This window comes from Tachysurus vachellii, chromosome 11 (assembly GCF_030014155.1).
Source record: "Tachysurus vachellii isolate PV-2020 chromosome 11, HZAU_Pvac_v1, whole genome shotgun sequence".
Taxonomy (NCBI): Eukaryota; Metazoa; Chordata; class Actinopteri; order Siluriformes; family Bagridae; genus Tachysurus; species Tachysurus vachellii.
In genome coordinates, this window is record NC_083470.1 from 21,673,898 (window position 1) to 21,696,997 (window position 23,100).

A 23,100-nucleotide genomic window follows, 5' to 3' on the forward strand; every position below is an offset into this window, starting at 1 on the left:
CTAGTTAGAATTTATGGTATAGCTTTTGTAGCGTCTATAAATCCCTTCCTGGAAGCTTCCCCATGTCAGAAAAGGAAACGCTTTAAGCTTTCATGTTATCTGTACCAGTCAGAATGAAGAATTTGAGAGAGAAATCACATCCACAGCTTCCTAAAACAATTCTAAACTTTTATTCTTTAACAAAAGTGAAAAGAAACAAAGGCAACATTGAAATGAAAATGTTTATACACAAACTCACTTGTTTGCAATACAATAATAATAATAATAATAATAATAATAGTACTAATAATAATAATAAAAGGTATTTATTAGAACCCAGAACAAAAAAAGTGAGTTACAGTGAGGTGTTTGTACAGTTCCTTGGACTCGAGGATGACAGCAAAAGAAACAAAATGAAAGCGGAAGAAAGAGAGAGAGAAAAGTAAAAGTCGCAACAGGTATTTATTTATATATATATATATAAAAAAAGGGAATATGGAGAAATATAATAATTCAAATAAAAGTCAGTAGACAGAAACATAGTAATGTACAGTGACCTATTTTGGGAAAGTAGCACCAAAACTCAAATGCCATTTTGCCCCCCCTTCACTTCCCCAAATTATTTGACTAGTTCATTCAAAATGAAGAGTCTCTTGACAGCCTCAACAAAACACGAGACTCGGTACATAAAAAATACAAGTCATGTTCATGGCATCTGGGCCACGTGCCCGTTTCCTTGTCCATCGCTTCCAAACCATTGTGTGTGTGTGTAGCTGAACTATGTCACATTATGTAAGAGAGCAAATTGGTGTTTAGGGAGTTCAGTACAGTATGGTACAGGGTTTGAGTGCGATGTTTCACTAATAGCCAGTGTAAAGCAGCAGACATAGGGTGAGCGGAGTCAATGGGAACAAATCGGCACACGACACAATGGAGGAACGAGAAGTCGGAGTGAAAGAGGACAGACATGATACCAAAGCCATCCTGAAGCACGGAGGAAGTGCAGTGCTCAAAAACTGGCACCAACGAGAGGGAGTGTGTGCAAACAGGAAAAAGAAAGGAGCAATTTGTGAGCTTATTAGAACATCCATGACATCTCCTCTACTGTCTGGTTGGGTGTTTTTGGCCCAGAGCAATTTAAGAAAAGTTACTCTGTGGGTCACTTTCTCTGCCGTGTTCTCCTTCACATGTTCCTATTGCAACATCACAAGACCTAGAGAGGGAGAGAGGGAGAGAGAGAGAGAGAGAGAGAGAGAGAGAGAGAGAGAGCACTTTTAATAAGAATTCCTTTAAAACTTTTCAATTGTGTTAAATTGGAAAATATATTTATTAGTAATAAATAATGAACCCCTAATTTTAAGATGCCGTAGCAAAAATATTGCTTACATTATCCTTATAACTTCAAAATCTTTTTATTTAAACTCCATCACTACTGACCACACTCCACTTTACTACTATTCAAATGTGCACCAATACATCATTAACATTCAAATATGGACGTTGTTTTATTTGTAAAAACAATCATTAGATATTGAAGCCTATTTAAAGACTCATGCCTCCTCTTGTTGCTGTACAGGTGTGTGGATAACAGGTCGTGTCTTCTTTGAGTCTGAGGCCTCTGCTGACTTTACTCCTCCTTCGGATCTTTGACTTTTCCTCTTCCTTTTGGAGTCCCTTGTCCTGCTGCTACGACCTGAGCGCTTCTGCTCCTGTAACTCAATCTGACAGATAAAAGAGAAGGGGAGATGTGGGCAGTTAAACCATGCCAAAATAATAATAATAATAATAATAATAATAATCATCTGCTTGACCCTTAATTTCTGGAGATTTTCTTCAGTCGGTTGTTTCAAATTAAGCTGCAACTTAAAAACTAATTTAAGCTTTCTCGTTTCTCACCTGTATAAGTGTGTGTAGAGTCTGGCGTGGTGGTGGAGAGGCTGCTTGCAGAAGTCGGTAGATGGTGTGCGTCTGGTCCAGAGTAACCTCCAGCAGATCGCCTTCTAGCTGCAGCTCCTCTAACTGAGCTCTAGTTGCAGTGGCCAGATCGATTACTGGCCCTTTAAGATACGGAATCAATGGCACCAGAGACTCCACCCCTTAGAAGAGAGAGTGTAGAATTAAAGGCGAGGTGCAAAATGTTTCAAAAATAAACATTGTTGGGCCGATGAAAGATTGACAAGATTAAAAATGAAAAGCGAAAAAAGGCTAACGATAAGGCAAGAAGCAGGTGTTGAACATCATCTTCCGCGTGAAACGGACCTAAACCTTTCACGGTACAACACAGTGTACTACAAAAACACATTAGACCTGTATTACCATAATATGACTCATCGAGTTCATTTATTGTTAAGAATATTCCCTCGGCCAGCTGCCCCAACAGGTTCCACCATAATAGTTGCCTGGGGTGTGTATGTATGTGTGGGGCGGCGCTATCAAAACAGGGGTGACACCCATTTGGGTTATGGGCATGTTTGTTTTGGTGATTTCAAATGTCAACATTGGCACTTTCGTGCACTGCAAATGTTTTGGAAATTTAAATGCCAAATAATTTAAAAGTACTAACCTGTTACGTTCTCAGTGTCTGGCTTCTTAACGCCATTTTCACAGCCAGACTGTGGAAGGATAACCAGTTTACAAATTCATGACAGCAGCATTCCAATGCAAATTTTCCACATACATGGAATGGTCTCAGACCAGAAAAGTGCTTTGATTTAAAAATCAAGACACCTCACGTATAACTATTAAAGTTCCACACAATCATTTACTTATAAATCTCTGATTAAATGTGTTAATGTTTTTATCCAAAGCTAGATATTCCTCACCAGTATTCCATTAGATGCTTTCTCTCTGTTGTTTTTTGCCATTTCACGCTCCTCAGTTAGATCAATTACACTATCCTCTGGCTCCTCAGAGTCCGAGAGTACAATCACATCCCCAGAATTCCTTTTCTTTTCATCCTTCTGCACCTCAATGTTCCTGGCCTGTGTTTCCTTTAGTTCCTGCAGCCTCTGCAGTGCCCCCTGCAGCTCACTGGAATCCAGGGCTTGTTTGGCTCGGCCCTGCCAGTTAATAGCTCTCTCTGTAAGACACTGGAGGGCCTCACCCTCTGGCAGTCTCACAGGCAGCTTCTGTAACGCCACTAACAATGCCAGAATGGTTTCTAGCCGTGGACGCCGTGTTCTCTGGCACCGTGGGCACAGGAAGCGTGTGTCCCAGTCCCACCAACAGAGTGGGTTTACAAGTGGCACGTCAGTAGGGCCCAGTACAGAAGGGAAGGGCACACAGCCTCCGTGGAACCAGTCTCTGCACAGATGACAGCGGTGAAGCAGAGTGTGGGTCTGGTCACCGCACACACATACAGACTGACTGACGGCGTAGGAGTGTGTGGAGCCACCGTTCTGCTGTGAGCTGTTTTCTGAGGACAGTGGTGTGTCTGTGTTCATTGATTCATTCCACCTAAGCTCTTGTTTGAAGTCTGTAGTTTGTCCCTCCTTGGGTGTGTTCTCCAGACCGGGCTTGGCCATGTTCAGCTTTCGCATACACAGCAGAGCCCCTTTCTCATGCTGCTCTCCCACCTTGAATGCCATTACCTAGACAAGTTACAATGTACAGTGAAGATTAAAATCATTACTGCAATCCACAACCTGGTTATGGTGATAACTTACAATGGCTCCTGGATCTCTGAGGTCCTGAGCAGTGAGACCCAACACGTCAACATCAGTGTCAGCTTCTGAGCTCAGAGAGTCTTCCTCCTTCTTCTTCCTCTTCTCCACACAAGGACATAAAACCTACATAAAGTCAGACACAGAGATAAACCATTCTGTAGCTCTTTACTAACCCAGTTGTGCAAGATGACGACCAGTTTCTTATTGAGTAGGTAATATGTGGTTTTCCCTTATTGAGAAACCTCACCGTTCCCCTCCCTCCATCTCTGTACACTAATGATAATTCACAGCTAGCGAGCCCTTACCTCCAGCAGGCTGTGCTGGCTGTTTTTCTTCAGGAAGGTCTTGCTGGCCTTTTCCCTCCAGGAGTGAGCACTGGCCACCTGCAGCTCGAGTTGCCGTAACTCCTCCATCCGGACAGGAAGGTCTCGACCAATTGCCACCAGACCCTCCAGGTCATCCAGACATGGATAGTGCTCTCCATTCTGCTGTGAGATATAGGAAACAGAAAGGAGATGTAGAGGGAGAGAAATGCCCTGGGTTAGATTTTAAACACTTTAGAGGAAAGCTTGAGCTAGATATTAGCCTCATAATCAAGTTATTCAGCACATGTACACCATTAATCTACTAATTTATGTGAAATTTTCTCTTCTTTGAATGATCTAATCAAAATGTACAAGTTCATGTACATTAGATCATGTCTCATAGAAACCATGTGTGCACTAGCAGAGATTTTATTACAGTTCTTTTGCTTTCGCTCACAGGAAGAACGTTAGGTCAATATCAAATTCAAGTCATATCAGCTGTCCATATGTTATACCAGATTTGTGCCCACATGAACAAAATGAACATGATCAGTCAAGGACTTTGGTTCCATACAGAGCAGAAGCCGACAGGGTGTGAAAGGATAACTAACAGGCACGTGAGCTTCATGTTAAAAACACATGTTAATTGTGAAACTAGGCAATAATAAAACTAAGCTTAGGATAGATGCTTTTTATCAATCATCAATAATTGGGACAATTTCCTGATTATCATTTTTTCCCCCCAGTAATTTTCAGGCTGCTACAGTGCATACTTACATGTATACTATGACACTGACGTTTTAATATCAGGAAGACCCACTAGACAAAGCTTTATTACTGGTCAGAAAGGTGGAGTACAATTACAGTAAGTATGTTAGCTCTCCTTGAGGTCTCAAAGCTATTTTGCCAGGCAGTACTAATCAGTGGTCTAACAGACTATAATGTGAAACATCCAGCAAATGCAAATTATCGCTTTAAATGTAATTTTGAACCATCAATGTCTAAGACAAATTGGTTAAAAAATAAACAAAATTACATGATCAATAATCGATATTTTATGGTTAGTTTTCCATTATCCCTAAATAAAACTACTCTTGCCTGGATCTCCTCTAGGTCAGTGACCCAGGCCCGGGCTCGACTCAGACAGGCTTGGAGGGCCAAGATGTTAGGCAGCTGCACAGGAATGAGTTGGGCCTCATTCACTATGGCCTCCAATGTGGAGAGAGGATGCTTCTGCCTGCTCAGATGAAGAGAGAAGAGCAAATTACCAATTGATTGACAGAGTGTGTAATTAAAAGTGAGGGATACATACCGTATTTTCCGCACTATAAAGCGCACCGAATTATAAGGCGCAGTCTCAATTACGGGGTCTATTTCTGTACTTAACCCATACATAAGGCGCACTGTATTATAAGGCACATGCTAAAACATACGGTCTACAAAAAAGGTAAAGGAAGCAAAACAGTGAGTTTAGTTCAACTTTATTCTACTATTTAACAATACACACTATTTTTTAATCAATCTTCGCCCACAAATCCATCAAAGTCCTCATCTACTGTGTCTTCTTAACTTGGCACATTTCATTTTCTTGCTTCTTCCACTTCCGAACCATAGATTCATTGATGTTGAAATCTTTCGCAGCTGCTCTATTCCCATTTACAACCGTGTAACTGATAGCCTGTAGTTTGAATTGTGCCTCGTAAGCATGTCTCTTCACTGGTGCCATTTTTAGGTTAGGAAGAAACAAATGTTTTGCAACATACCGGTAGCATAACTACCGGAAGCGTGGCAGAGGTAAGCGTACTGTACGTATTACGTAATGTTCTCTGATTGTTTTATCGCTGCCAGCGTACATAGTGTATATATTACATCCCTGTGTCAGCGGGAAATGATCCGACAGTCAATCAAGCGGAGCGCTTACCAAAGTCGCACAACAAGATTTTTACAGATTTTTGGAACTCAGTGCACACATAAGGTGCGCCGGATTATTAGGCGCACGGGCGAATTTTGAGAAAATTTAAGGTTCTTGGGTGCACATTATAGTGTGGAAAATACGGTAAATGCATGCATGGGTGTCTGTGTATAACCCTGTTTTACCGGTCTTCAAGGCAAATCTGGGCCTTCTCTTCCCAGCGCTCTGCGATGGTCAGCAACTCCTGCAGTTCTGCCATGGCAGTCTCAACGCTGACGCTCTGCAGCACGTTGCAGCCGGCCTCCATCAAATTTCTCAGAACGGTCAAAGTCACCTCTCCGCCGCCAGGCCCAATTGTCCTGCGCACTTGCTCCAGCCAGCGTCTCTGTTCCTGAAGGCCAGACAGTAGCCCACAGGCTGGAGCCACAGCTGGGAGTGCAGAACCTTCCTCTAACAGAGCCTGCACGTCCTCTTCTGAGGGAACCAAAGACTGTTTCCACTCCCCAACACTTTGGCTCACTACAGCCTGGGCACGTGACTCAAACGCCTCCACCTTCTGTAGCACAACCTGAGAGAGTCGAGGATAGAGGTGTGCATGTGTGGCTTATCTTACTCAGACTTCCTTCTAATCAGAAGCTGGAGTTTTGTAATGATTAGTAATTCTTTACTAATATTTATTAATCAATAACTTAGAGGTTTAGTGTTTGTGTGGGTAAAGTACTTCTAACGCACCTGCACCTCCCCAAGCTGCTCCATTACACAAGGAAGGTTTTGCATGGTGTCCACCAGCGCCTGGAGCTCCTGGAGGCTCATCTTACTGCACTGGGTTCCATTAAGAAGCTCTGTGCTCCTGCTCTGGCACCTCTGGATATCATCCATTACAACTGTGAGCCTTTGGAGCAGCTCGTTGTCTGGAAATTTACGTTCTACCGCTTCGTCCTTCAGTGCCACCAGATTTTTAATATCTTAAAGGGTGGAAAAAGAAATAAAGTGAGTTCAAAATGTGCTAAACATTGTAATCTGGGGTTGCAACGTTAGATAAATTATGTGTACATACACACACATAAAAACTGTATTAGTATGGAGCATTAAACACCATATTGGCATAATTAATTCTCTATGTAGAAGTTAACAGGTCAACACAATGTGACTCAGAATAAGACTGATATGATTTTCTTTGTGTGATGAAATACGTGAGTGATGAGGGGGAGAAAATCTGCATTATACCATGTAATAAAATGATTATGTTCCCAAATTGGCTAAATACAGTGGTTTTGAAAGCTAATCACTTATTACAGCCACTGTTAAGTCATAAATTAGTGGGACTTGTATTAGCGATACACAAAGCTATCCTGCTGACCTATTTTGTTGCCCTCCTCCTGCTCTAGGGCTTCTTTCACTCTGTTAGCCCAAGAGTCAAAGGACTCAGCCCGAACTTTTAACCGGTACAACATGGCCAACAGCTCATCTAGAGTGTAGCGATACCTGTGAAGAAGGGAGGACAGTAGCATTAAAGTTTCTCTGCCGTAGAACTACAAATGTGAGGACAATGGCCAAAGCCAGTGTGTGGGTACCTGAGGTAGAGTTTGTCTATGGGGCAGGAGCAGAGGTCTTGTGTGTGGTGGAGGCAGACAAGGCGCTCAGGGCAGTTGGTGCAAGCCAGGGCAGACAGGAAGCAGGTGGTCTTGCACTTATCACACTGCCTCTCATCATCAGGCAACAACTCAAAGGCCTCTCGCTCCGCCTCTGTTATACCCTGTTAGTACGTCTTAGCATTACTCATTGAGAAGCGAGCTTGCTGGCAGTACAAAGGTTACTACAGCTCTACTCTGTTTTAGACCATTCGATTATTTCCTGTGTTTGCATCATTCACTCACACACTAACACTCTCTGACTCACCTTCTCCAGCAGGGCCTTGCGGAGTTTCCTCTCCTCTTGAACAATAATAAACATTTCTCTGTGAGTGGCTGCAGCCAGGTTCAGGTCCAGCTTCTCCGGGCAGGCGGCCATTTTACAGGTGAGCTCCTCATGAGAAAACACGCAGTAACGTCTGAGGTGTCTGTAATGCTCAATACATGACCGCCCTGTGGGCAGCTAATGGACAAAAATAGCAACAGGTGGAAAACCACATTAACTTGTGTGTCATTTAAACTTAAAGAAAACCTTTTATTGAGTTTTCCATGTGTTTTTAAGTAAGATAACCCTTAAATCTTTAAGTAATTTTTTGGACCTACCCAATCTGCAGTGCAGAAATTGACGGCTTCAGCAAAATTATATCCCTGATTGAAGCCACTATGATAGGCTCGAGGGAATGTGATGACAAACTCTCCAGCACACTGATTCGTACGCACAACCTTCAAATTACAGAGAGCCCAATTACAAACTCTAAGCCCAGCAACCTCTGTGTATGTTACATGAAAACAGAAACAAATGTATATCCGAGCACAATATTTTTGCTAAGTAATAAATAAGAGTCTCGAATACATAACAAGACCAGTGTTTCACACTCAACACATGCTGCCTCAGAAATCTATGCAAACATTGAGCCTGGTACGTGTTACTGACCGGCACTCCATGGGACATGAGTATATTAGGGTTCATGATTGTGACGAGTTGATGGAGCAGATCTGGCTGGAACTCAAAGAGTTCAGGTGTGAGCTTCTTCATCACTTCCTCCAGCTTCTCTGCTGCTACTGAAGGAACACCGTACCACGTCTTGGGCTCCCCCCTGAAATGTAAATTATTTTTCATCCATTTCCACAGGACCTCCATTGAGTGTACTGTTTATGTTTAACCCTATATTGCAGATGTAAAATACATTAAACTTGATCCTCAGGTTAAAATGAATGCAACCTTAAATGTTATGGGGGAAACACACTAAAGTGTTCTTAGATATCAGAGGCAGATGATGTGCATCAGGCAGGAAGGAACAACTATTGTACATTTTGTAACACAAGCAAAGAAAACAATAACGTCGCTGTCGGGCGGAATCCTCGTATCTCCAAAACCGTTATTTTTCAGGAAATTAAAAAAAAACTGTACTTTATCTGCAATGCACAGGGTTTAGTCCGCGTTGCAGTGGATTGTCTTGCGCTAAATTCCTGTCCTCAGACGAGCACCAGAACTAGCGGGGTCAAGATTTTTTTTTCTTTGAGCCCAGTGTTTTGAAGACATTTACCTCGGAAGACGTGTTGATTCGTTGCGACTCTTCTTGAGGAGAAATATGCCGCGAAGCTCTCCCGCATCCATTGGAGTTAAGAGATTTGCGCTCAAGATATTTTCAAGACTTTAGATTGGTTAATAACTTGTAAAAAATAACAGACCCATGTGGGGACTGACCAATAGCATCGATGTGAAAAAATATGAAACTGACCAAATTTGGACATACGAGGTTTCCGCCCGACAGCGACGATAAGAAATGGCATCTAGACAATGTGGCATTATTACCAGTGTAAGTAGTTGATGGAGTAACTCCAGTGGTCCTCTATGTGCCAACAGAAGGCAGAAAATACCATGCCCACGTACAGCCACGGCACCTTCATGCCAGAGATGTCGGCATTGATATGACACAATACTGACTGCTCCAACACTGGCATCACATTCAAGTTCCAGCCGCTGCGTGCGTATGCCTGAAACGGGATCAAATGCTTGCTATAGTTTCACTGCAGTGTAGGCATTTTTGCAAACCGTCATGAATGTGAAACGAACAGGAAGTAAAAGAGTAAAACTGGAATAAAGAGAGAATGAGAGGAAAAGAGAAATAACAACAGTAACAAAAAAAGAGCAAGGGTTAATAGATTTTTGAAGAGGAGAAACAATACAAACCTCCTCTTCTTCGGTTAAATGTCTCTTGCCATTGTTGACAGGAAAACCACTGCCAAACTCTTTTGAGTGAATGTCAGCACCATATTCGACAGTCACATCCTCTTCAATACTGCTAACCAATCGCCAAAACTCCTTCTCAACCAGCTCTGTTGGGACCATCTGTACATCCACACACACACAATATATTACAGAGATTAGTGACCTGTGAAGATCTTTCCAGGAAAGGTTTTCCAAATAGAATGTCATTTTATTCCTACGCCTGCTTTGTGAAAACATTTGAGTATTTAAAATAAATAAATAAATTTGGAGTAGCAAATAACTGCAATCATGCAAAAGCACTCACGTGGACAGGCATGTTGAAGTAATCAGCCTTGAACGTGTCAGCCATCTCACCGAAACTCTGTAACGTGTATTCTCGAGTAGCCTGCTCGAAACCAAACGCTTCTGTGGGTTTCTTACATTCCTACAAATAGACAGCAAATGTGTCACATTTAAAAAGATAGATGCAGAATTAAGTGTGCTTAAATCCAAACTTTTGATGACAATAAATACTGAAGTGTATTTTCATACATCATGTTACTTTCATTTGGAGTCTTACACTCCAAGCAGTGACCAACATTTCAACAGGTTTTTTTTCTACAGTGTAAGAAGCTGAATGTAATCTGTCAGGTTTTCAAGTCGTGCCTCACCTCTGCAACACATTTGGGACAACGCCAGTTTCCCTTGGGGGGGTCTGCGAGGGGAGGGAGAAGGCAGAAAGTGTGGTAATTATCATCGCAACCATCACATAGCAGCAGCTTCTCGTCCTCATCCCCGCGGCCGCACATACGACACACAAACGAGTCCACCTGGGAAAACAAAGTGTTCTGGTTTAGTGAACATGTGCAAATGCAGTGAACTTTAAGACACTTGTGCAGCTCCTTCATAAACATGAATTAACTATAAAAAATGTCTGGAATTACTCAAGCAATTTCCCTGAAGGTTATACTCACACACTCAGCCATAACATTAAACCCACTGAAAGGTAGCTTGAATAAAGTTTTATTAGCTCACTACAACAGACAGCAAATAAACAGTCTGTTCACTGCAGGAAAACTGGGTAGAAAAACAGCCAAATTGTGATGGCTAGATGACTGGTTCAGACTGTCTCCAAAATGACAGGTCTTGTGGGGTGTTCACTGTATGCAGTAGTTAGGTATCCAAAAGGTATCCAAGGAAAAAACTGGTGACCGGAAAAAGGGCACAAAAAATTATGATCCTCGTGGGAATTATGATCCTCGTGGGATTGAAGACTATCCTCTTGTCCAATCCCACAGAAGAGCTACTGCAGCACAAACTGCTGAAAAAGTGAATGCTGGCTGTGATAGATAGGTGTCAGATCACACAGTGCACCATAGCTTGCTGTGTTTTAGGCTATAATGTTGCAGACTGGTAGAGTGCCCATGCTGAACCTGTTCACCACCGAAAGCATCTGCACTGGGCAAGTGAGCATCAACACTGGACCACGGAACAATGCAACATTGTGGCCTGGTCTGACAAATCCTGTTTTTATTTACATCAAGTGGACAGCCAGGTATGTGTGCGTGGCACAACCAGGGGAAGAAATGACACATGGACGTACTTATTGGAAGAAGGCAGGTTAGAAGAGGCAGTGGGACGTTCTGCTGAAAAACCATGGGGCATTCATATGGATGTTTCTCTGACATGTACCACCTTCCTAAACCTTGCTGCAGACCAAGTACACTCCTTCATGCAAAGAGGAGAGCTGTTTTGACAGCACAAGTGGGACCTACACAATATTAGGCAAGTGGATTGTTGATTAGTGTATAGCTAGTTTAAAATTGGCTACTTGCTTACAGCACTACAGCAAAACAGGAACTATGACTTATTACCGTAGGTAAAGTTGAAGTACCCATGAAATGGCTTGATAATTTCATTTTGCAACAGGAAGTAAGCATGTCTGCATGTCGAGGTTGACTGACTTGCCTACAACAGCGGAGATACACCACACCTACCATCGATACTTGATACCGAGAACCTGAGCAACCTGTCGAAATGTTAGTCATGTAGGATTTCTTAATGCAAGCTTGCCCAGTGTGACTGTCAATTTTAGGATCCTTAAGCAAATGTTTCCAACCCCCATACACCAACATCACAGCCAGCAAATAGTAGAATAAGGTCCTATTTTTGGATGTGAAACAAGCACAAAAACAAAATTCCCAACTGCTACTAACTAGCGTATTTGTCTAAATGCAAATCGGATGAGCACCATACAAATCATTAGAAAATTTTCACTGTTTTCACCCCTTACTTTTACACACACTTACAAACTGTGCGCTGCTGAGGTTGCGTCTCAGCCTCATGGTCATCTTGGTGCAAGGTTCATCTTTAATAGGATCCTTTGAGTCAACGGCACGGCCTTCATCCTCTTCCTTTTTCTTCACCTCATCTTTAACGATGAGGTTTGGAGGTGGTGGAGGAATGTCCGGCTCTGACTTTGTGATTAATGTCTCTCCAGATTCTTCTTTAATGCTGCTGTTGTCCTTAACTATTACAGTCTGGGGGAGTTCATCTGAGAGAAAGAAAGCAGGGCTGAGTTATGTGCATCGCACTGATGAGTAGTGGGTGACAAACCTGTATAAATAAGATTCATGTTTCTATGATCTTCTGTGATAAATGTGTCGCCTGACAAACCCAAAGAAGAATAATTAGCCCCAGGAAGGTGGACATTTAATAGATTGACTGTGACAAATTACGCTGAGTCAATGCATCTTTCTAATTGGAAGGTTGAGTCGATAAAATAACTTCAGACAAACAGTTGCTAATAAAATGGATGGAAGGGGGTGAACATTCCAGGTAAAATCGTTCAAAAACCCTTTGACCTGGCTATCGTTCCCGTTTCATACACTGACAGGCTCATCTGTATGGGTGGATGGGGCAGACTTGTGTTGTGGTGTGAATTGTATAGCTCTAAATCATTTTAGTGTATGTCCCTGTTAAAATGCGAAGCTCCTACTAAAAATTCCTGAAATGTTAGCATGTCTGTTGTAGTGTCCTGTGACTGTGCATCATTCTTTGGCTCTTTTTTAACTTGCATTTCCATCCAAATGTTGTACAGATATATGCCCTTGCCAAAAGTTTCAAATATACATCTAAAAGTCTGATGACATTGTTTCTTATTGTTTCGCATATTTACCTTTCTTCCTAGCCTTGTCCCGAGCCACCAGACCGAGTCCCATCATTTTTGGTCCAGCTCCATAGATCTGCAGCTTCTTCAGCTCTGGATTCTTCTCTATGTCTTCCTCGGTGGGCTCCGGCTGAAGGCAAGACATTGAAACGTTAAAAATGGTGACCGATGTGACAAATTCAGATGAACTCTGAATTTGGATCAGCCAGATTTCTGCTATTTACTGCTAAGCTGGAGATAAACCTTAACAGGCCCTGGCACTTCTGTCCAACACTGGAACACTGTTCATGCCACTGATGTATCTGGTTACATTTCTATAAGATGAACTATTTATTATACTTCTGTCATCAGCACAAAAGCAAAACAAGCTGCAATACACTGACTGCAATACATGGGTAGTTTGCAGTGTTACAATCAGAGAAGGTGAACGCAGGAAAAGCAGCAGCCAAGCTAAAGGAGTAAAAGCGTTAGAGACTAGCAGAAACCCCATCAGTGAGACTGATAGCAAGAAGCAATCTAAAAACAAGGGAATCAAGAGGAACACCACAATCCAAGAGGAAAACACAAACACGCTAGCAACGTTGCTCACATGGCAAGACAAGCATAATATGTTTTAGTGCTAATTTTTAGTGAAATTGCCCTCCAGCTTTTTCACAACAACGATTAGCAGCACACATATAGGCTTAGGTGAGGCAGGACAGTTCGTGTGAAACTGCACAAGAACCGCACGTCAGCAGGAGCGAGACATGAGAAAGTGTGTGGGAGAAAGAAATGTGTTAATGAGTGTAAGTGAAAAAGAAGAGAAGAAAGCAGAGAGAGGAGAAGCGCGAGGGCCAGCGAGAGGCAGTACCGAGGAGCTGTGTTGAGAGCCAGTGGTAAGAGGGTGGTGATTCGGATCCTCTGGACCCTGCATGGGGAGACAACAACCGTAACAAAACAGACTACAGAGACAAAAAGGGGCGACAGGAAAACAAAACATCAATGAACTGACAGTACAATGCAGGAAGAGGAAGGGCAAGGACAGGGTGTGTGCGTTTTTTTATTTTAGGTACTTGAAATGCAACTTTTGCAATGAATATATACTGATCCTCTATAGTATTACATGGATACCATATACATGGGGTTTAGTTCATTTTATGGCATTACTGTGTGTGCTGTTCTCTATTAACATGTTTCCTACTGGTTCAATCTTCTCAGCTCAGTTTGAACTTAGCAAGTAATTGCAATGTATAAATAAATGTAATCTATAAAAATAAAAAGGTCTTAAAGCTAATGAAAAAGTATAAAACGCTAGCGTAATTGCAACATAAAGGGCCATGAAATGCAGTCTGGATCAAGAGTGAAGATGGAAATGGCTACAAGTCCTAGAGTTACACGGCTGCGTATTCAACCGCTGAGGATGAGGCATTTATGGCGCTGCAAAATGCAAATATGAAAGGAGACAAACAGGGAAATATAGAAATTCTTTACAAGCTTGTGTGAAGATGAGGGGGGTAAAAAGCATTAAAAAAATAAGAATAATGCAATCCAGAAAAAGTAACAGAAGCAGCAAGATATGTTTTGCAGTCCAAAGTGCAAAGCAAGCTGACAGCTGATTAGCCAGAAATGTATAAAAACCAGACAAAGCTGTAGTTAGATGCACTGCATCCCATTTTTGACTAAGCAACGAGTTTCTCTCAATCCTTTATATTTATAAATGAATGCATCCATTTAAAGCCTGGCTTTAATGTTAGGGTTTATATTTAAGGTTAAGAGTCAGTGTGAGATTATTAAAACAGAACACAGTTTACCATTTCCTTAGGAGTGGACTGTGCGCTGCTAGAAAGTTGAAAACATGCTAAACAAGTACACGTGCGCAGACCTTTTACAAGATTTATATTATTCCAGAATACATCCACATCCAAAGACAGTGCACTTGCCATCAAATGTGGTTGTATGATTAGCAAGAAAATGCAGCCTTGATTTCAGGGATTCTATTAACAGCAGTGGAACTTTCTGACATTAACATTCTTCTTTAAGACAGTAGGGGAAACATGCTCTGTGAGAACAAAGATCTCAGAGAGCTCAAGTCCAGAGTGTGGGGAAGCGTTGGCTGTGTGATTGATCTCAAATATGAGTAAATAATGCTTTTATGTATGACCCAACGGTCATAATGCTCACCTCGGGCTGGAGGCGGTTGGCTCGTCGTCCGTAACTGCTGGTCTTGGAAGGCTGGACTGACTGACGGAGGGGAATAGAGTGGGGCTTGTACTCCTTATCCACATCCTCACTTTCATATGGCCTGGGCTTACATTGCTACACACACACACACACACACACACACACACACCTTTTAACATCTTTAAAGAGCTGAACTTAGACAAAATCACAGTGAGAATGTTACAATAACATTTCTATAATAAATAGATAAAAGAAAACATTTCCTCATGCTTAAGTGAACATGCTTAGTTAAGAGGCAGACAAGATCTTAAACTGATGATCTAATGCTTCAGTTTGCTCCCCAGCCTCATGTGTTGTTGCCTGGAAACCGATGATGCTAAAGAATGATCCTGACCGTAATAAAATGGCAAGCTAGTATGTTAGTTGCATGTTAACTGCATTAACAGAAATCAATCATTATCCTTCTACAATTTTTTAATGCATCACATCATGCTTGTGCTGCTAAAGAACAACAAAGGAGGGAAAAGGGAGGAGGTTATTGGCCATTGTTTACATAATACATTTGTTTGAGCACAGTTGTTAAACTTGCTAACCTGCTAGACAACTACAAAAATTTGCGAACACAAAATCTGCTTGTCCCACAAACCGTGCTATTGAGCTGCCAATCCCTGCAGTCAAAATTTGCCATGTAATTTCTTCAGCAAGAGAGTAAACAAACTCAACTACCAACACAAAACAGAGCAGCAGAAATGTACCAGTAAGCTAGCACCAGAGTGAAACATCTCAAAAGGATAGACGATCCTCTCATAGTGCGACCGGAGGAGGGAGCCAATATTTTTGCCCGGCGGGTAGCCGAGCTTCTGAGCTACACGAGCCCATCTCCTCTCCTTGCTGACCGTCTCAAAGCCCCCTTCTTCTGTGACAATCTGTAAAATAAATGACAATTAGATTAAAGTCACACCCTAAATGATTTGAACTGTTAAGGTCAAAACCCATGAGAGATCAGATTCCTTTTTAATTATTCACAAGCATCATGCACCATCTGTTGTTTTTAGGGATTTAACCCGGACCTGTATCAAAGTCACACCAAGACTTATTACAAAGAATAACCAAATGAGACTCCATGCATTATGATTAAAGAAACAGGATTGACAGTTTACTTGCAGTAACATACCTTGGACAAGCTGAACAGATCAAGAATGCGTCGTTCTATGTTGGGGATTTTGAGAGAAGATCCCTGGATCTCCCAGAATTTGGCTATTCGGTCTAGATAGTTCAGCTTCACTCTTGTCTCAGCCTGATGCAAAAAGCAAAAAGAAGTTAACATTGTGGTCACTGCATGCTCTTCTACACCTCCAACAGATCACACAGTAAGTTCTGAAAATTTCAAACGAACCAAGTGTGTATGTTGAAAAACTTCAAAAGTCCATACAAAAGGACAAAAGATTGTGGACACCCAATAATAGCATTTCCTAACTGCTTGTTAATCATCTCATTCCAGATTTAGCTTCCCTTTTCTGTTATAATAACCTCCACTCTTCGAGGAAGGCTATCCACTTAATTTTGGAGCATGTGGGGATTAGTGACATCAGTCAGTAACAAGGTGTAAGGAGGACTGGGCTCCATCTGATCCCAAAGGTGTTCAGAGGGGTTGAGACCAGGTTTGTGTGTGTGTGTGTGTGTGTGTGTGTGTGTGTGTGTGTGTGTGTGTGTGTGTGTGTGTGTGTGTGTGCGTGCGCAGGACACTCAAAGATTCTTCTAATCCTTTAGAAAAGCACGTCTTCTTATAGCTTGTTGTGTGCCCCATCAGGCTGATACAGGTTTGGGCTTCTTAGATCCAGTGAAGTAAAATTGTAATGGACATTGGCCTTCACAAGGCTGCACACAAACATTACATCAATGTCTTAACTTTATTTTTACTCTTTAGCCCTTAATTCTGTGTTGCCTTATGTATTGCCTCTGTGTCTTCATGTAGCACCAGGGTCCTGAAGGAACGCTGTTTCTTTTCACTGTGCACTGCGACAGCTATATATATATATATATATATATATATATATATATATATATATATATATATATATATATATATATATATATATATATATATATATATATATATATATATATATATTCAAAATGTCAATAAAAGCCTCTTGACCTCCTACATAATTTTGTGCTTCCAACCTTGTGGCGACAGATTAGTGTTGAATCAGAAAATGCAAGTGACGTCTCTACAAATTCTTAGCAATATACTCAATGCAGGTGGAGGAACAATACTTTCTACAAGCTCACACCTCTAGCTCATTCAGCCTCTGGATACGGGGTGTAAAACGGAAATTGTCCACTTCCACAGCAAAAGGTGGCTGCCAGTCCTGTGAATACAGAGACAGTTTTATGACCAGATGAATTCACAGGTACAAAAATAACCTAAGGCAGTATTCAGGATATGCAAGCTTATCAAGCTTATCAAGCTTGCATAAACATGATTGGCTTTTCTGAAGTGTACAACAGAACAAAATAAATGAAAGCAAGGGAAGCTTTTGAAACTAGGAGAGGAGATGAAAATACAACCCAAACCTGAAAGAAGAAATGAAACTGTGCTAAAAGCATCATGTTGTACATTCCCGTCAGTGGAAAGTTTAAGCAGATAACCCAGAAATTAAAGCTTACTGGTGGAGGGCGAATCTTGCATATTCCAGACTTTTCTGCAATTGGACGGATCTTGGCAATGTATCCGAGTGGATCTGTAAACTCCTCCCACGACGGCTCGAACACGGGACACTCTGGAGGCGGAATAAACTCATCCCCGGCCTCCATTGCCCTGAAAGCATTTTCAGAGAGCATACGTGAAACACTTATGAAGATCAATATCAATCCACAGCAGCAGCCATTCAGGGTTCACTCACTGACAGCTGAAATAATATTCACACAGGATGTATCACAGCGCTGTACACTACTGTCAACCAACATGTTGAGTAAACCAATTGGCTACAAAGGAGTTAAAAACACACAAATGTTATTACGTTCAGTAACAGACAAAATGACTTACTAGGAAATCAGCCTAAATGAAAGTGTCTCTGCAGTTAAATTAATGAGGTATCATCAACAAAATCTGCTGTAACTGCATAAATACCCAGATAACAATCTGGGAAAGAACAAAATCAACCAAGTTAAATGAAAATTGTGCAACACTAATCTACTGGGTGAAAGGACTTTTTTTCATGTCTCATCTTAAAATTAGTGTTGATCCAGTCTTATGTGAAATATTTAAGATAATCCACCTATGCTTACAATGCTTTTTAACATGCTCGTTAAAAACAGGATCTTTTATGTACAGCTGTAGAGCGTCGTTTCTAAACAACAGTGTTTTTGAACATATGTTCAGCGGTGAGGATGAACTCGGCTGTGTTTTTTTTAGCCAAAGGGACTGAAATACAGTAATGTGGTTGTTAATTGAAATTTTACAATAACTTTCTACAGAGGGGAACGTGTACTTTTATTGTTTAGCATGTATAATTTTGTGTTTTTTCTTCGTTTCCTCTCAGATCAACATGGCAATTGTTCACAAAACCCTTGTGGCTTTTTCTTATACCTCACCAAAATGTGAGAGGAAATGTAAAGCCTTATCATCTGTTACACTCAGCAAATCAGGTCAGCTGGAAAAGAGTTACTATGCTAGACACCAAGTACATATCCTGTTCATCATTTCCTCCTGTTATCTGAACTAGAAAACAACAGAGAAGTAGACACTTACAAAGCAAATACAGGATAAATATAGTCACAACACTGATCTTGGGCTCCAACAAAAGCTTGTAAAGAGAAATGATGCTTGAATCTATGATAAAATGATAGAATCTAGCTGTGTGTTTAATACACAAGAATAAAAATGGACAACTTGTCAGCTGACATTACATCATTGAGTCATCTGGGGTTTGACAATGATGGACTGATGAACGCCAACAAATACTAATACCTAACGTAATTAATTACACTCAATATTTCATCATGGTATTTCTTCCTACTTTAACACACCATGATCAGCAAGTGTCATTTACTGAATATTAGCTTATCTGTAATGATCGTGAAAAAGAAGAATGAAATGCAGGCAGTCAAAATGACTGTTAGGGGCAAAAATCTGACCCAGACATGTTTAATCAGTGAATATCTCTCAGGCAAATTAATGCAGCTTCTAGCTTTGTTACTCTCAAACAGTATACATGAAGTCTATTATAAGTACTGTAAAAATATACGGTCAATTAAATAAAATTGACAAGAGTGCAAGTTAAAATAGGGATGTTGAATGGACGAGACAAAGAGTCAAAATAATGAGGTATTATAATGAAAACGAGATTCTAACAGATACTAAGTTAAAATACAGTGATAGAGATATAGTTAAAATGATACACTGCAGTAAAATAACGATACTGACTCACGAGATAGCACGACAAACTTCAAACGAGACAATAAGTCAAATTAATGAGGTATTATAATTAAACCGAGATACGGAGTTGAATCTAACAGATACTAAGTTAAAAAACTTCAAAAATAGTTCAAATAACGATACACTGCGGTAAAATAACAAGATGACTCACGAGATAGTACAACAAACTTCAAACAACAAGACAATAAGTCAAAATAATGAGGTATTATAATGAAAACGAGATACTAACAGGTAAGAAGTTAAAATAGTGACAGAGATAGTTCAAATAACGATACACTGCAGTAAAATAACGAGATACAGACTCACGAGATAGCACGACGAACTTCAAACAACTCAGGTCAAACGACGAGATAATGACATGGGACTTGAGATTTTTCATCGAACGTCTCGAATTTCATGTGAATCTAATTCTAAGAAGCCGCGTCACAAGTTACACAAGTCTCCCATCAAAACAAAACATTCGTGATGTTAGCTTAGCTAGCGTTAGCCCTCACTCAGCTAACATCAACTGTGCTGCACAAATATTTGAAGTAGTTATATCGTCATAAACTTATGACAGACAGTTTTATTTTCTTTTAAAAGTCAACCCGTGTTCGCGAACAACCGTAAAAGCACCATTTAAACAAATAAACTAGCTAGCTGTTGCTAATTAGACTCAACTAGCAGATCAAACAAAGATGAAGCCAGTCATTAGCCGCTCTTGCTAGCTATCAAAACATTAGCCTGTTAGATAACATTAGGCTTCATCACCCTGGATAAGAGGTTAATGAAGTGGTAAAATAATCAAAAAAATATAAAACATACAATAAAGATAATCAGGTCGTGTCGAATCGCGGATTATACCGTTGTTAAGTCCACTGTAAATATGTTAATCTATTTGACTAGTAAACAGTCGGTTTAATCAGAAGTAACCGTTTAATTCACGAGCAGAGCTGAAGTGTAAATTAAACCGAACCTAGTTAAGTGAACAATGTTTTGATTTGTAAAACAAAAAAAGGCTCATTGGAAAAGAATCCGATATTAAACAGAAATTGAAACGGTGTCTTGTTCGGACTAGATGATGTACAAGGCCATTGTTAAGAGCAGATTACAAAGCGAGAGCTATAACGAGAGAACTTAAGGTTCGATTTGTTGAAACGTTTGTTGGCCACATGATCTTACATTCCGCCACTTGGTGTGTACGTGCTTGCTTCTTCAAAAAAATACGCTCTGGTTCTGCTTCTGGTGGTTATTGAGCCACGGTTAAAGAGGAGTAAGTCTTGTCTGTGTGAAAGCCTTTAGCTGATAGAGCACAAGCTCTATTGTTCGCCAGTGGGTCAGTCTCTCTGGGTGGCTGCACCTCTGCGGCCTGCGCTCTCTCTCAGCCCCATCCCAGCGCTCCGACACCGAATTCTCAAGCGAACTCTTACACTTATCCCTTTTTTTTTTCGCAAAATAGTCCCAACAATTTTTGCCACTTTTTTTTTTTTTTTTTTTAAATTACTTGTCCTGAAACAAGCACAAATACGTCTTACTAATGACCAGTTTTCTCCAACTATCCCCCGTTCGTCCTGTCCAAGCTAAACGCCATTTTGGTTTTCATCACGACCTAATCACAACCCTTCAACGTCCATGCCGGGCTTTGACTGGATACCGCCGCGCCTTCCTTCCTATCTTCCTTCCTTCCTCGCGCGAGTTACACATAACATAGTCCTTTAACTTACCCCTTAACATGTGAAGAATTAACCACGAAGGTCTCTTTTGTGAACGTACAAAAGCATAAGCAAGGGTATGGGATTGAAAATACACTGAGCTGCTAACGATATCGGATAAAACCTAGACCCGAAGTTAATCAAACATCGCAGGTAGACCCGTGGAGGTGACGCGGATGAATACTAACAAGGATTTCACACGGTCGTCTTTTTAAAAGTAGTTCCGACAAAAGTATCTTTTTGCGCAGACGACCAGCGTTGGCATACTTCTATACTACACAAGTGCGCGAGTACACAAAGTCGCATGACGTCATCATTCCTTGTGTACTACACACAGTGGTCTTTAGTAGCAGCATGCGACAATTATAACACTCTGTACTACTCTGTGACCACAAAGGCTTTCTATTAAACGTCTAAAAATAATCGTTTTAAGGAGAAATAGTAGTTTAAAATACTTTTTTTTGTTTATATACTGAAATATGGGTTGTATTCGTGCAGTTAATGATGGCCCTATTTTCTCTCTCTCTCTCTCTCTCTCTCTCTCTCTCTTTCCTATTTAAATATTTTATTATTCTGTTTATAGGTCTGTGCCTAATAATAATAATAATAATTATTATTATTATTATTATTTTTATTATTATTATTATTTATTCTGATACACAAATACAGTACTGGCCAAAATAACTTATTATTATTAATTAATTACAACGTAGATACGCAGTCTATAGGACATATGTGTAGTAGTACTATTTTAAACATTTGAATTAGTTACAGGTTTGATGTATGTAAGCAATGAATACCTGTAAATACTACGATGCAGATCAATCTGTCCAATGTCACCGCGAAGGGGCGTGGCCACTGGTGCTACACAGAACTTTAATGATCCAATAAGAACGGTCGATAATTTGCGCATGCGTGCTATAGAAATCACCCAAAGAGAGACGCCATGATGTACGTGTTAGTTCCCCAGTCGCTGGTTCTCATATATATATAATTATACAGCTGAAAAAAAACCTCCGAAGTTCGAGCAAAAAAAATAAAAAAATAAAATCACCCCTTCTTTATGGTTTATGCCTATAATCAAACAATTTATATTAAAATGTAAAGTACATTTGTGGACTTCTGAACAATTTATTATTAATTGATTGATTAATAACCATTAACAGTAAAGTAGTGTATAATATCATATATAGTGTAAAAAACATTCAGTTTTTGATAATTTACTCATTTGTCAACTTTTTGATTAGACTTGATGCAAGATATATGTTATTATCACTAGGATATTCAGTTTTGGGATCATAACAATAGGAATAGGAAAGAAAAGTAAAATACTATAATCTGGTTTGACAAAAAATAAATAAATAACATAACATAAAAAAGATTTTAGGACCTAGCATTGTGAGGGTTAGCACATGATTTTAATGTTAACATTAGACCGAATCATTTTTTATTTTTCATCATTTTATATCATTAATAAACAATTTAATCCATGCAGTGGATTGAAATGAAATGCATCATGTTTTTTTGTTATTTTTTTTTTATTTTAGTTCACTATATAACATTATACTATTCATGTTATATGTGAATTATAGGCTACAGGGACTTAGCATGCTGGCAGCTAAATTAGCTGTAGGTAAAGTTAGCTTTCCGGCTGTGTAGCTGTGTTTAAACTTACTTTCAACTCTGACCTGACAAACAAACCACATATGTGATATTTTATTTCTAATCTATATGTTAATATATCGTAAATGTAATTAGCTACCAAGTGACATAGCGAAAACAACAAGGAAGAGCTAACAGCTTAACAATAGTGGGGTATTTAGCATTGGGGTTCTTGTACATCCCAAGATAGATATATATTTTTTTTTTTTCTGTTTTTCCCCTAAAATGTTTTACTTAGGCATACTATTTTGTGGATATGTGAAAATTTTACAG

General features: G+C 40.2%; 1 protein-coding gene across 7 annotated transcripts; it reads right to left on the reverse strand.

The window, feature by feature from the left end:
- Positions 1–151: 151 nt before the first annotated feature.
- kdm5c (lysine demethylase 5C) lies at positions 152–22,048 on the reverse strand. Of its 7 annotated transcripts, none has more exons than XM_060881139.1 (28): positions 21,966–22,048; positions 17,704–17,854; positions 17,328–17,405; positions 16,208–16,330; positions 15,789–15,959; positions 15,034–15,168; positions 13,724–13,780; positions 12,883–13,003; positions 12,014–12,258; positions 10,376–10,534; positions 10,030–10,149; positions 9,687–9,845; positions 9,309–9,490; positions 8,427–8,589; positions 8,096–8,215; positions 7,761–7,955; positions 7,436–7,617; positions 7,222–7,346; positions 6,594–6,826; positions 6,047–6,429; positions 5,048–5,186; positions 3,950–4,132; positions 3,645–3,767; positions 2,802–3,569; positions 2,543–2,591; positions 1,876–2,075; positions 1,536–1,700; positions 152–1,192 (listed from the first exon to the last, which is right to left on the reverse strand). In XM_060881139.1, exons 2-28 carry the CDS (start codon positions 17,848–17,850, stop codon positions 1,184–1,186), a joined length of 4,734 nt encoding a protein of 1,577 aa, XP_060737122.1. In that variant the 5' UTR covers positions 17,851–17,854; positions 21,966–22,048; the 3' UTR covers positions 152–1,183. The 7 variants fall into 7 exon arrangements, with proteins under 7 accessions (XP_060737122.1, XP_060737121.1, XP_060737120.1 ...); XM_060881138.1 differs by lacking the exon at positions 21,966–22,048 and adding an exon at positions 21,178–21,414; XM_060881137.1 differs by lacking the exon at positions 21,966–22,048 and adding an exon at positions 20,636–21,120 and having other exon boundaries at positions 3,950–4,129.
- Positions 22,049–23,100: the final 1,052 nt, after the last annotated feature.

Coding starts and splice junctions, on each gene's coding strand:
- kdm5c (XM_060881136.1), bottom strand. Junction 10,150..10,375: donor GTCCCAAATGTGTTGCAGAG/GTGAGGCACGAC, acceptor GTCTATTTGTAG/GAATGTAAGAAACCCACAGA. Junction 3,768..3,949: donor GCCAGCACAGCCTGCTGGAG/GTAAGGGCTCGC, acceptor GACTTTATGTAG/GTTTTATGTCCTTGTGTGGA.